Here is a 13,966-nt window from a genome sequence, read left to right on the forward strand (position 1 = left end):
CATTGAGCCTGCAAATAGGTGGGAAAATGTGGGATACAAATGCAGCAAATAAATAAATAAATCTATAGTCCACAACATGAGAGGCATAACACAATATCTGAGGAATTACAAAGAATATAACCATAATTCTTTCCTTTAGGATAGTGAGGACTAAGAGGGGTGTTCCGGAGATTTCTAACTATTTCATGGAGTAGATGTAATAATAGGTCTTGGCTGTGTTGACGGTAACAAGGCTATTTTAGAGTAAAAAAAGAATTAAATTGTTTAGGATTAAAAAAAACGTATTTTACAGAATTAAATTTTTCTACACATTTACACGGGAAATTTAACCAGAAAAGAGCACCCAATTGTATCTTTGGGCGTAATTTCAGAAATTCTTTACGCCGCTTTTGGGTTGCTTTGGAAACATCCGGAAACATTCTAATTTTACAGTTCATAAAAAGCTGTTCTTTATGAAGGAAAAACTGTTTAAGGATCCAATCTCTGTCCAGTTGTAATACAAAAGAGACTATTAAAGTCATTGGCCTTAAGCCTAAATTGTCATCTTCCAAAGTTTGAGTTAAGTTCAAATCCAAGGTATCAAATGCTATTTCAGTTCCTTGATCCTCCACTTGTTCCTTCTCCTTTCTTTTATATGGTAACAGGTAATACATTTTTGATATAGGGGATATGCCTTCTGTGGTATTTTCAGAACTTCATTCAAATATCTTTTAAAAGTTATTATTGGGGCTATCAAAGCCTGCTTCGGAAAGTTTATCAATCTAAGTGTATTAGACCTCTGTGTGTTCTCCAAAATTTCTATTTTGTTCTGAAGGTATGAATTTTCCTTAATTAAATTGGTTTGTACCAGTTGAAAATTTTGTATTTCTTTCATATTATTCTCCATTGATGTATCCAAAGTTTGTATCTTTCCTTCTAACATTGGAATTTATGAAGAAATAAATGGGATCTAAATTAGTTTCTTGAGAAGGGGGTTACCTGGCAGTAAAGACAGTATAGGAAGATATGTGCAGCTGAAATTTTGAATAGATTGTAATGGAGATAGATGGATCAGTGCGAGTCCTGTGAGGCGCAGCTGGGAATACTTGTGTAGATTTTTGTCCAGTCCAAGCCCTGGTCAAAAACACCATCAAGCAAACTACATGTAGAGTAAATTTACCAGCTTTCTAATATCATATCTAATATGTATCTAATATGTATGATGGTATTTATACATGTAAATCATGAGTAGGGCTTCTAAAATAAGGACTTTAATGCACACTGTCTGGTGACTTAAAGCATGCTAAGTCAAATAGTGGATGTTAAATCAAATTAGTGTGCACTAATTTAAGGCACACTCATGAACCAAATGTGCATTGTTGAACACATATCTCTTTTGCTGACTGAGCAGACTGGCAGGATGACAGTGAGGGGCATAAATGAATGTCGCCGGCAAAATAGATCGCTGGTGATCTATTTTGGCAGCAGCACAACAGCTGGCTGGAACCGTATTATCGAAAAAGATGGACGGCCATCTTTTTTTTCAATAATACGGTTTAGCCCGGCCAAATGCCAGAGTTCGCCGGGTTTCAGATTGCCGGTTTTGTTTTTCAGTGATAATGGAAAAAAAAATGCCGGCCATCCCAAACCCGGCGAAATCCAAGGTATTTGGTCATGGGAGGAGCCAGCATTTGTAGTGCACTGGTCCCTCTGACATGCCAGGACACCAACCGGGCACCCTAGGGAGCACTTCTAAAATGTTAAAAAAATACACAAATAGCTCCCAGGTGCATAGCTCCCTTAACTTGGGTGCTGAGCCCCCCAAATCCCCCCCAAACCCACTTCCCACAACTCTACACCATTACCATAGCCCTTATGGGTGAAGGGGGGCACCTACATGTGGGTACAGTGGGTTTTGGGGGGGTTTGGAGGGCTCAACATTTAGCACCAAAAGTGTAACAGGTAGGGGGGAATGGACCTGGGTCTGCCTGCCTGAAGTGCACTGCACCCATTAAAAACTGCTCCAGGGACTTGCATACTGCTGTCAGGGAGCTGGGTATGACATTTGTGGCTGGCATACAGGCTGGTAAAAAAAGGTTTTTAGTTTTATTTTTTTCCTGTGGGAGGGGGTTGGTGATCACTGGGGGAGTACAGGGAGGTCATCCCCCATTTCCTTCGTTGGTCATCTGGTCAGTTGGGGCACCTTTTTGAGGCTTGGTCATGAAAATAAAAGGACCAAGTAAACCCGTCGAAATACTGATTAATGGCCAGCCATATGGTAGCCACGCCCATGCCCACCCATGTCCCGCCTTTGCTACGCCACCGACACGCCCCCTTGAAGTTTCACCGGTGCGGTGACGGGAAAGCAGCAATGGTGTCAAAAAAGCCGCTTTCGATTATATCTCCTGATTTATGTCGGAAGATTGCCGGCGATCACTTTCGAAAATAAGCCTGAGTGTTATCCAGGGAGACAGAAAAGGAGAACGGGGAGGCTATGTTTGGCCATGTTAACCTGCCAGTAGTTTGGATACAGAAGGGAAATGGGTGGGTAGTTAGGACAGGGAGAGTCCAGTAAAGAGTTTTGAAAACTGGTTTGATTACAGCATGTTTGAACTTCTTCTACTAACCTATAAATGTATTCACTCTGCTGCTCCCCAGTATCTCTCCACACTCGTCCTTCCCTACACCCCTTCCCGTGCACTCCGCTCCATGGATAATCCTTCTTATCTGTTCCCTTCTCCACTACTGCCAACTCCAGACTTCGCGCCTTCTGTCTCGCTGCACCCTACGCCTGGAATAAACTTCCTGAGCCCCTACGTCTTGCCCCATCCTTGGCCACCTTTAAATCTAGACTGAAAACCCACCTCTTTAACATTGCTTTTGACTCGTAACCACTTGTAACCACTCGCCTCCACCTACCCTCCTCTCTTCCTTCCCGTTCACATTAATTGATTTGATTTGCTTACTTTATTTATTTTTTTTGTCTATTAGATTGTAAGCTCTTTGAGCAGGGACTGTCTTTCTTCTATGTTTGTGCAGCGCTGCGTATGCCTTGTAGCGCTATAGAAATGCTAAATAGTAGTAGTAGTAGTAGTAAAAGTAATTGATTCAGAACATCATGAAGGAGCTGATTGTAGAGGAGACAAAACTGTGGGAGATGTGCTTTAAAAATGAGCCCCAATGGAGTCAAAACAACTGGTAGTGAGTTTACAGGAAGAGAGAAAATGGGCACTTTGCACTTCTATGATCTCAGATACCGTAGAAAGGAAGGCGAGAGGAATGAAGTGACCAGAGGTACAGGGGGCCTGCTGAGAGCTCAAGATTAATCTTGTGAATATTGTATCATGCAAGAAATCTGCCATTGTGTGGGTAGAGAGGAGGAAGGGGAGTGTAGGCTTGTTTAGCAAGTGTGATAGCAGATTAGAAGGTAAAGTGAACTTGAAACCCTGATGAAAAAGAACTTTTGGATTAGATACAAAAATACAAGTGTCACACTTTAGAATTCTTATCTGTAATAAACATATATCCTTGGAGGAATCATGATCACTAAATAAAAAAGCATGGTTATATTTGCAAATTCAGACATAGACATATAGCCAGATGTGCTAAGCACTTTCTCCCACAGAAACATAAAATCCTATTTACTAAGGTGCATTAATACATGTGAAATGATGAATGTATATTAAAAAAATGCATTAATGCATATTTTTGATAATACACAATTCTAAGCTATTAATATGGAAAAATTTGTGGCAATTCATAGAAAATATTAATGAGCTATATCACATGCAGATGCATGTATAATAGCTCATTAATATTAAGGGAGTAAAGCCAGCCTTTTACTGCACCTTAGTTTACTGTGGGAGTCACTAACCTGAGGTATCTCAGTGTGACTTGTTACTGATTCCTGTAGTACGTGAATAATGCAGCTTGTGAATAAACCTCTCAAGTTGTGTTATTCATGCCGCCCAGCAAAAGGCTGCAAGCTCGTGGTCTAATGTTCCTGGTGAGCATTTTTAAAGGGACCGGAGCAACCATACTTTCCACTCTCATGCCTTCCCCCACAGACCCACTCTGCGGACCATCCCCTAAACACAATCCCCTCCAAAAAGCCCCTCCCTGAACAAGTCCCTTGTAGAAACTCTCCTTACCTATTTGCCCTTGTATGGCATTTAGCCTGTGGTAACATAGTAACATTAGAGACGGCTGAGGGGAGATATGATAGAAGTGTATAAAATAATGAGTGGAATGGATCGGGTGGATGTGAAGCGACTGTTCACGCTATCCAAAAATACTAGGACTAGAGGGCATGAGTTGAAGCTACAGTGTGGTAAATTTAAAACGAATCGGAGAAAATTTTTCTTCACCCAACGTGTAATTAGACTCTGGAATTCATTGCCGGAGAACGTGGTACGGGCGGTTAGCTTGACGGAGTTTAAAAAGGGGTAGATAGATTCCTAAAGGACAAGTCCATAGACCGCTATTAAATGGACTTGGAAAAATTCCGCATTTTTAGGTATAACTTGTCTGGAATGTTTTTACGTTTGGGGAGCGTGCCAGGTGCCCTTGACCTGGATTGGCCACTGTCGGTGACAGGATGCTGGGCTAGATGGACCTTTGGTCTTTCCCAGTATGGCACTACTTATGTACTTATGTACTTATGTACTATCATGTTACCACAGGCTAAATGTACTGTAGTACTGTGAGACTACCACTAGGGATCACCCGTGCTGTTTTGAACCTGACACCAGAAGGGATAGGAGTGACTGGAGGTCACTCCTGCCCTGGAACCCCCTAGACACCAAATGTTAGGCCAGGGGGATGCCTACGGGAATGGGGGTCTTTGGAAGAGAGATCTATGGAGGTATTTGGAGGGGGTGCTTTACGGAATACGTTGTTTAGGGAAACCGGTGGGGATGGATGTTTTTGGAGAAAGGGGGAAAACAAGGTTGCTCTGATTCCTTTATAACCACTCTCCAGGAGCCTGATTCTCTTGTATAAGAAGCATAATGCTAGATTTGAACTGACAGAATTTTTTCTTAACAAATGCAAGCTGCATTATTCAATCTACATAATAATGAGGTGTTCTGCATGCATTTACATACTTTGTACCTGATTACTATGTTTCCCCTGATAACCAATACTAATGTGCTTTACAGTAATATAATGTATGTTGTTGCTAACATGTGATAAGGGGCAAATAACATGATTTTTGCCTTAATGTACCTTAATATCAACCCTCTAAATGAATTAGCATAAATTGCAAACAGTGTTAAAATTCAGAAAGTTATCAACACTTCAGATCGCATGGTTACCTTTTCATGAGAGCATAAGCAGGTTAATACAAATGTTGTTACTCTTGGCACCCCCTGGTCTTCACTCTATAATGTGGCAGTTGCCCCCTAGTGTTCACCCTGAAAAACTGTTCCCCGCAAGCACATACCTCTGTTCCAGAGCAGCAGAAAACCTTCCAAGAAGAAACCCATTTACTGCTCTTTTAAACTTTCCCCTCACCGACCAGAACCACAGCCCCCTGGCAGATTGCTCTCTTCCCCCACAGAGCATACTTTGCCCCTAACATTAATCCCTGCCCAAAACCAAATCTGGAAAAACTACTGAGTCACCCCACCACCACCACCAGATCGCACATTTCCCCTCCCCCTTGATGTCCAGCTATTCTTGCTTTCCCAGTCCATAAATTTCCAATGGCTGATCTTAGGCTCCTCAGCCCTGGGAATGAAATTTATTTATTTATTTTCTGCATTTATATCCCACATTTCCCCACCTCTTTGCAGGGTCAATGTGGCTTACATTGTACCGTAACGGCGATCGCCATTTCCGGAATGAGAAGTACAGAATATTATTACAATTAAATTATAGAAAATATAAAGTAAATTAGAAGAAAATAGATATACAATTCATTTCAGGTATTTGAGATCAAGGGTAATGTATAACGTTCAGTAATGACAATGTGATTAAAGTAACCAAATAAAAATAGTTCAATGTTAAATTATTCTGGTACAGCTGTGATGTCAGGTCTTTTTTATATTCAGTAAAGATGTTCCAACCACATTCCAATGCAGAAGACTTCAAAACGTCAGGACAGTGCGAATACTTAAAGAAACAAAGTAATAATAGTAAGATAATAAACATTAATTAAACCACTGTCAAATATCTTACATCTACCAATAATATTTTAGAAAAGCCTGTTCATATAATTGTTACTGTTTATATAAAATGTCATTAATTTGTTGTACTACAAACAAAATAGATGAAAAAAAATCCACTGAACATATGCAATGTAGCATACAAAAACAGAAATCAGTGTTAGCAAAATACCATTCAATCCAATGCTACGTTCATGAAAAAAAAAAAAGACCTGATATGGCCAGTACAGTGGCTGTAGTGCCAACAGGCTTACCAATCTTTACAGCATGAGCCCTTCTATAATCATAGGGCAAAAACTCCCACTGTCCTTTTCTATAATACTTTTCCAATTGTGCAATCAATTATACATGCTTTCAACAATGTAACTTCTTCATGTTCAAACTGTTGTCCAAAGTCCCAATAAGAGCACTTATCTTCAAATGGCAACATACGTCACAGGAAAATATAATAACACACTAAGCAGCACTTATCTTAGATCTTCAATCCCAACGGGGATCTCTGTTTCACCAACAGCTTCATCAGAGGAAAATAAGGATTGCTGCTGATGCCAGTTAGCTCTATATATGAACCTCTGGGACTATGTCAAACAAAATGTAATTGTTAAAAAGTGCACCAGATTTAACCAGGCTGGTATGTTCTTTGCGAACATACCAGCATGCAGCAAGCTCGTCAACTGATGCTAGCAATACCCACTCAAAATGGCGGCAGAATAAAATAACAACGCCGTCAAAAAGTTTCAAACAGCATCGAGACAACATAACTATCCAATCAGTCATCGCTGATTCAAGTTCAAAGTGGAAAACTTTAAGAGCCAGAGGGTCAAAGCAAAAACAAGAAACAAAAATCTAAATAGATAAGATGTAGACCATTCAAGCCAGAGGGCTCTATAGATTGCAAATGATTAATCCACCATTGTTCGCGTTGGATTAGTTTCAACCCGCAATCTCCCCTGTCATATTAACAGTCACATATTTGATAGCAATAGTAAACAAGCAGAGCCCCCAGCTTCCCTTGAGAAACACCTGACCTATGTTTATTAATTCTAACATGTAGACTCCGAGTGGTTTTACCTACATAGATCTTGTTACATATACATTTCAAAATGTATACAACATGGTCTGTTTTACAATCCATAGTCCCTCTCAACATGCACTGTTTACCTCAAGGGGGTTGATGAATGAAGAGAGCTCAGCAGTCATAACACACGTCTTGCAATTGCCACATTTCTTATGGCCACAAACGGACTTGCTGGATTCAACTGGTAACTGCTTTAGAACAGGCAAAACCGCCAGACTCAATAATTCCTTAAGGTTGTGGGCCCTGGAAAAGGCAATCTGGACCCGTCGATCTTCATAACTTCCTAGTTTCTTCCCAGTTACGAAGACCCATCCCGCATTCAAAGATCAGTGGGTCATGATTGCCTTTTTGTTTGTTTTGCTATCAAACATGTGACTGTTAATATGAGAGGAGGTGATCACAGGTTGAAACTGCTCCAGCACAAACAATGGTGGTTACATCATTTGTAATCTGTAGAGCCCTCTGGCTTGAATGGGGGTATACAACAGTCTGCCTTTTTTTTTAAAATTTTGATTTCTTGTTTTTGCTTTGACCCTCTGACTCTTAAAGTTTTCTGTTTTGAATTTGAATCAGTGATGCTTGGTTAGACAGTTATGTAAATTGATGCTGATTGGTTCTTTTTGACAGCGTTTTTGTTTGTCATGAATTTTGATTTAGATGCAACCTGGTTACATTTGGTGCACTTTTTAACAGTTAAATTTTGTTTGACATAGTCCCAGAGGTTCATATATAGATCTAACTGGCATCAGCAGCAATCATTATTTTCCTCTGATGAAGCTGTTTAGGAAACAGAAATCCCTCTTGGGACTGAAGATCTCAGATAAGTGCTGCTTTGTGTGTTAATATATTTTCCTGTGAAGTATGTTGCCATTTGAAGATAAGTGCTCTCTTATTGGGACTTTGGACAACAGTTTGTACATGGTTGAAGAAGTTACACTGTTGAAAGCTTGTACAGTTGACAGTGGGAGTTTTTGCCCTATGATTATAGAAGGGCTCATGCTGTAAAGATGGGTAAGCCTGTTGCCAATACAGCCATTGTGCTGGCCATATGAGATCTTGTCTCCCATGAACATAGCATTGATTGAATGACATTTTGCTACAATTCCCACTGATTTCTGCTTTTGTATTAATTTGCTGTACACCATACCTTGGGTAAATTTCTTCAAAAAGGCAGTAAATAAATCCAAATAAATAAACATGTAGGAAGTTGTAGGTGGCTGTAGGAGTTACACGTGATAGTATATACAAAATGAAGACTACAAAATAAATGATAACATCTCAAAGTTAGAGTTCTACCGATTTGTGGGTATCTTACAGTAGTAATAGATAATAGCATAGGACAAGAACCACAGAGATAAAACTGGAACAGGTAATCAATAATAGCTGCAATGAGGAGGGAACAAAAGGAGGCGAGTGTTTTGTGAAAGAACAAGGGTTTAAAGGTTGGATTGGTTTTTAGAGGGGATACTGTAACACAGGAGAATGGGGGAGGGATTCAGAAGTAAGGAGGAGAAAGTATGAACGGTTGGGAGCACTGGGGACTAATAGAGAGCTGAAAAATAAAGAATTAGAGTGATAACATGTCCATCAAATAGATATTAAATGCTAGGACATATACAGTGGGAGCAGAGGATGTGTCATAAAGCCCTGTGTTTATTCTTCTTAAACCAAAGTTAAGAGCTGTTCTACCAGCTACAGGCAAACTGGCCACCCTACTGACTTCGTGGAGCATATGGCAATGTAGAGAATTATCTACAAGACTGAAGTTCTTACCCTCAAAGCCTAAGTGGTATTGTAGTGGTGGACCTTTAGATACAGTAGGTTTTCTCTGTCCCTGGAGGGCTCACCATACAATTTGAAGGACTTTCAGTGGGATTTGTCCTTTGGTCCCATTATGTGAAGTCCACTGCACTGACCACTAGGCCACCCCTCTGCATTGCTGGGATGTCTGTGTGGCCATTACACGAGGAATACTGCCAGACAGATGTCCCTATGTCTTGTTTTCCTAACTTTTTCACTGTGATTTTTTTTTTTTTTTGATAAAATGGTACTTACAGATGAATGTGTTCAGCCTGAAAACATATAGCTCAAAGCCATATTGAACCAGAAATTTAGACATTTTTCTGGTTCAATATGGCTGTGAGCTAGATGGGGTTTTTTTTTAGATGTTTTCAGCAAATATCCCAATTTGGACTTAGATGTCTTAAACTGCCCCTCAATGTGTGGATTGAATATTGTTGCTTATCAGCTAATTGCAGCTTTGCCCAAACGCTGGTCCTGCACCGCCCCTAACCTACCCAGTTAGGGAATGGCTGGTTAGTGGTGATGTTCAGCAGCACTATCTGGTTAATTGCCACTGAATACTGGTGGCCAGCCAGCTCAGTGGTGTTTAGCCAGGTGGGCAGGAGGCACTCCTGATCAGTTGAACCCCTTTCAATATCTGGTCCTAAGTTGTAGTGGTATAGTACTCGTGAAAAACATAAGAATGAATTTTTTTTAGAAAGAGATAACGTAGGTGGGGAGTATTGGTGCTCATACATCTAGCTCAGTGCTTCTCAACCCAAGACCAGATGCACAAACTTAATGAGCCAGGAACGTGATTTTTACACTGGTTCTAGCCGGTTTAGCGAGCACGGAGTTCAGTGAGACATGCACAAAAGGGTTCTGCAAGCTCTTTTCCTGTCATGGTAGCAGCTAATGAAAATTGCATGCAAAGTTGTTATAATGAGCTAATTACCATTCAAATGTGCATTCCGAGTGATGCACAGCTGTTTTCCTAGCAATTCACAGAAAAGACTATTTTAATGATGAAATTTTTGTGGGTGGTCAGGAGCTGCCGGTACTGCTGTTTCCTTCCCATTACCACTGAAATAGTAGCTGCCAGTTGGCTGAGAGCTGCGGCATCTCTACAGCCTCACCCCCCACCCCACCACTCACCATGCATGCACACAGGCAGCCCTTCACTCTCTCCTTTGCCTCGCTCTCCCTTGCTTCCCCTCCCTCCTGTACTGCTGCCGAGGGTCTGGCAGTGATTAAAAAAAAGTTTGAAAACAAAAAAAGGGAAGGGAAATGGGACTTGATATACTGCCTTTCTGAGGTTTTTGCAACTACATTCAAATGTGCATTCCGAGTGATGCACAGCCGTTTCCCTAGCAATTCATAGAAAAGACCGCCTACTTTAACGATGAAACTTTTATGGGTGGTCAGGAGCTGCCGGTACTGCTGTTTCCTTCCCATTACCACTGAAATAGTAGCTGCCAGTTGGCTGAGATTTGTAATGATATGTTTGCCAGTACCCTACATTTTTTGCACAAGCACATCTTGTTAACTGACCCAGTATTTTATTGCTCACAATTTTATTTTAGATGGCTCCCTGCATATATATGTTTTTGCACTATATTTCCATGTTACTGTATTTATGTGTTTTTATTGTGGTTTTTAGATTCCTGACATCAAACTGTTTGATGCCTAGCATTTTCCTTCAGTGGAGTTTTTTTCTTCTGTTTGTGTTTGACTTCACTATTTGAAGAACTACTATGGCTTTTTAGACTCCTGAGGCAGGCATTGTTGCCGAAACACAGTACCATGTCGACTCTAACCTTATGTACAATAAAAGAGTATTTCTCTTCACCCCGTCTCCTTGGCTTTCTGGAAGAGTCTTGTTGATCACACTTTACAGAATACAAACAGAGGTGGCAAAGAATACGCAAAGATGTAGGCCTGACTTTGTATACCAGCCCTATAGTTTATGTAAATGCTTGTGCAGGAATGTATGTATGTATTTTTTTTTTATTTATTTTCTGCTTTTTTTTCAAGAACTTCACCCAAGGCAATGTACAGCAAGAATATGCTGAACGCAGGCAATAGACAATTACAGCAATAAACATATTCAAATAACAATACGCATTATGGCATAGTAGGATACCTACAATATCAACACAATGCGTATTAAAACATCTTAATGGACAGCATAAAGTAAGCATAAGTGGAACAAAGAAAGATAAGATACAATAACAGGACTTAGACAGAAAATATGGGTGACTAATGTAAAAAAAATTACACACGGAGTCAGAAAAAGTGTATGAAAATGAGCTTAGAGTAGGAGTGGATAAGCAAGTATGTACAGCTGGTCTTAGTCCTTGTGTGTAGTTAATTGCTTTTTTATTTATATTATTGTATAATTTATGCATATATCTGTGTGCTCTGCTCAGATTACGCCTAGGCGCATGCCCACTGGTAAAGTATGAACCAGCAAAACTTGGCACGTATTTTTCCACCACCTGGCATTCTATAAGAAGCCATGCACATGTGTGAATGGTCACTTATACACATACATGACCCCTTATAGACAACTGCTATTTGCTCACCTTCTTACCTCCTAAAACTATACAACTATCCCTATAGTATTGGGTTGGTTTGAGGAATTGGTTGCCCCACACTATCCGTATAGAAGGGAATTCGGAGTCCAGAGGGTGTCTGAGCCTATTATATAAAGGAATGCAGGTGCCTATAGGTCTCATTTTCGAAACAGGAAAATGTTCAAAAAGTGGCATAAAGCAGAATTTGGACATTTTGCTTGCCAAAACGTTCAAATCGCTATTTTTAAAACCCATATTCTAAACATTTTGCTATGCAGTTTGTTGGCAGTACATTCAAATCACAAGGGGCAGGATTTGGGTGTTCCTGACTTGAACATTTTTCTACAAACAAAAAAAGCAACACTGGGCCTTCAAGACTGGGACAAATAGAGTTCTTTATTAATGACCCGACACGGGCCGTGTTTCGGCGCTAAACAGCGCCTGCTTCAGGGGTCAAGAATGAGTACAGTAGGATGTACTGGAAATCAATTCAAAGCCCCAGCATATAAAGAGAGAATCGCCATCTGCCGCAGTGCTATTAGTCTGCTAATGGTCTGCTATTAGGCGGAGGTCTTTCCCCAATAGAGCATACTATCAGCAGATGACGGTGAAGACAGCACCGGGTTGTCCCTTGGGGTTGGAAGATCCCATCTACAGATTCTGGGAGCGGAGGGGCCTGGGCACATTAGGTCAACTATGGGAAGAAGGACAAATGGTACCTTTTGTTGATCTGCAAAGGGAGTATGGTCTAACACCACATCATTTGTTCCATTACAATCGCATTAGAGACTACATATATAGACGCGCCAGGGAAGAGCTATCCCTTGAGGAGACGACTCTAATGTTAGTGTTGAATATCAAATGTTATAATGTAATAGCTTTGTGCAGAAGCTTAATACTTTTATGTATTTAAACATAATTATGGCCCTGATCCTTATAAAATGATAGCATCAAGATATAATCTGTGTGTGGCTCTCATTTAGTAATGTTTAGGGTCTTGGTTTTTATTCCCGGTGTTTGAGGGCCACCAACGGGTCAGGTTTTCAGGATATCCCTAATGGATATGCATGAGAGAGATTTGCATGCCTACTACTTCCTTAGTTATTAATTTGTACAGCACTGCGTAACCCTAGTAGCGCTCTAGAAATGTTAAGTAGTAGTAGTAGTACTACTTCCATTGTACAGTATGTTAATCTCATGCATATTCAATAGGGATAGTCTGAAACCCTGACCTGTTAGTAGTCCTCAAGGACTGGGAGTGAAGACCAGGGGCTCAGGGCATACTCTATAGTCTTTATTCTCCAACAGTTCAACAAATATGTGTACAGTCTTTACCTGCCAAAGGCGTAAACAATTCAGAACTGTTTACGCCTTTGGCTGGTCAAGACTGTACACACATTTGTTGAACTGTTGGAGGGTAAAGAGTTTTTAGAAGCTTGGACTTCCTTTTTGTCTGATTTCCTTGAAACATCCTTCTTCCACCCTTTTAGTTCTCTTTTACTTATTGTGGAAGGTTTGTGTCCCTCTTTTTTGTTGCATACTCTACAGTCACCACTGAACTATTTGCAAACTCACCTCTTCCCATTGCGCAGCAGATCAAACCCCTCATTTATTTTCTCAAAAGGCAAAACATGGCTCACCAGTGGATCCATGTTAAATTTCTTTGCCTGGTAATCGGAAACGAGTTTAGGGACACAGTCTTTGCTCTTGAAATCTGAAACACATTCAGTGGGCAATCAGTACATAGCAACATCAGCATTCAATGTTCCAAAATCTTAGTCCAAAGGATAGATGAGATAGAAGAAATTAACTGAGAATTATACAAATCTTTTAGAGGAGCAAAGCTGAGCCTATGAAGTAATGGAATAAAAGCATTATGATACTCAATGTGACCACATAGAAAACTGTAACACATACCAAAAGCAGAGCCAAACATAAGATCAGGAGTTAGTTGATGATAAATATCCACTGGATTAATTTGGTTTGGGTCTCTCCTCAAAACCCCATATTCCAGAGTAGCCAAATACATTATATTGGGTCAATATTCAAAAGGACTTACATGTTTAGTGGTCGCTAATATATGTACGAGTCTCCTATCCATGGATTTTCAGTGGCACAATCTAGACGGTGCAGCTAAAAATCTAACTGACCCAGCACTATAAAGGTATACAAAAGAACTTATATATTTACCAGCTGATATTCAAAGTGATTTAGCTGGCAGTTGACCGGTTAAATAGTTTGGTCGGGGCTAGCCTTTAATTTCGCTGTCACTTAACTGGCTAAGTGCCGCTGAAATTTGCAGTTAGCACCAAACTCAAAGCCGGCTATGTTGGGGACGTTCAGGGGCAGAGTTAGCACTTGGCTGCTTAAGGGCTCATATTCAG

General features: G+C 40.4%; 1 protein-coding gene across 1 annotated transcript in view; it reads right to left on the bottom strand.

Annotated features, from left to right (window-relative positions):
• Positions 1 to 5,844: 5,844 nt before the first annotated feature.
• Positions 5,845 to 13,966, bottom strand: part of LOC115461128 (alcohol dehydrogenase 1-like) — a 110,204-nt gene continuing 102,082 nt past the window's right edge. Inside the window, exons 8-9 of the mRNA XM_030190724.1 lie at positions 13,158 to 13,296; positions 5,845 to 6,093 (exon numbers count right to left, since the gene is read on the bottom strand). Of these exons, the coding sequence (XP_030046584.1) occupies positions 6,069 to 6,093; positions 13,158 to 13,296 (164 nt within the window). The 3' untranslated portion in view covers positions 5,845 to 6,068. The remainder of the gene's footprint in view (positions 6,094 to 13,157; positions 13,297 to 13,966) is intronic.

Source organism: Microcaecilia unicolor, chromosome 2 (assembly GCF_901765095.1).
Source record: "Microcaecilia unicolor chromosome 2, aMicUni1.1, whole genome shotgun sequence".
Lineage (NCBI taxonomy): Eukaryota > Metazoa > Chordata > Amphibia > Gymnophiona > Siphonopidae > Microcaecilia > Microcaecilia unicolor.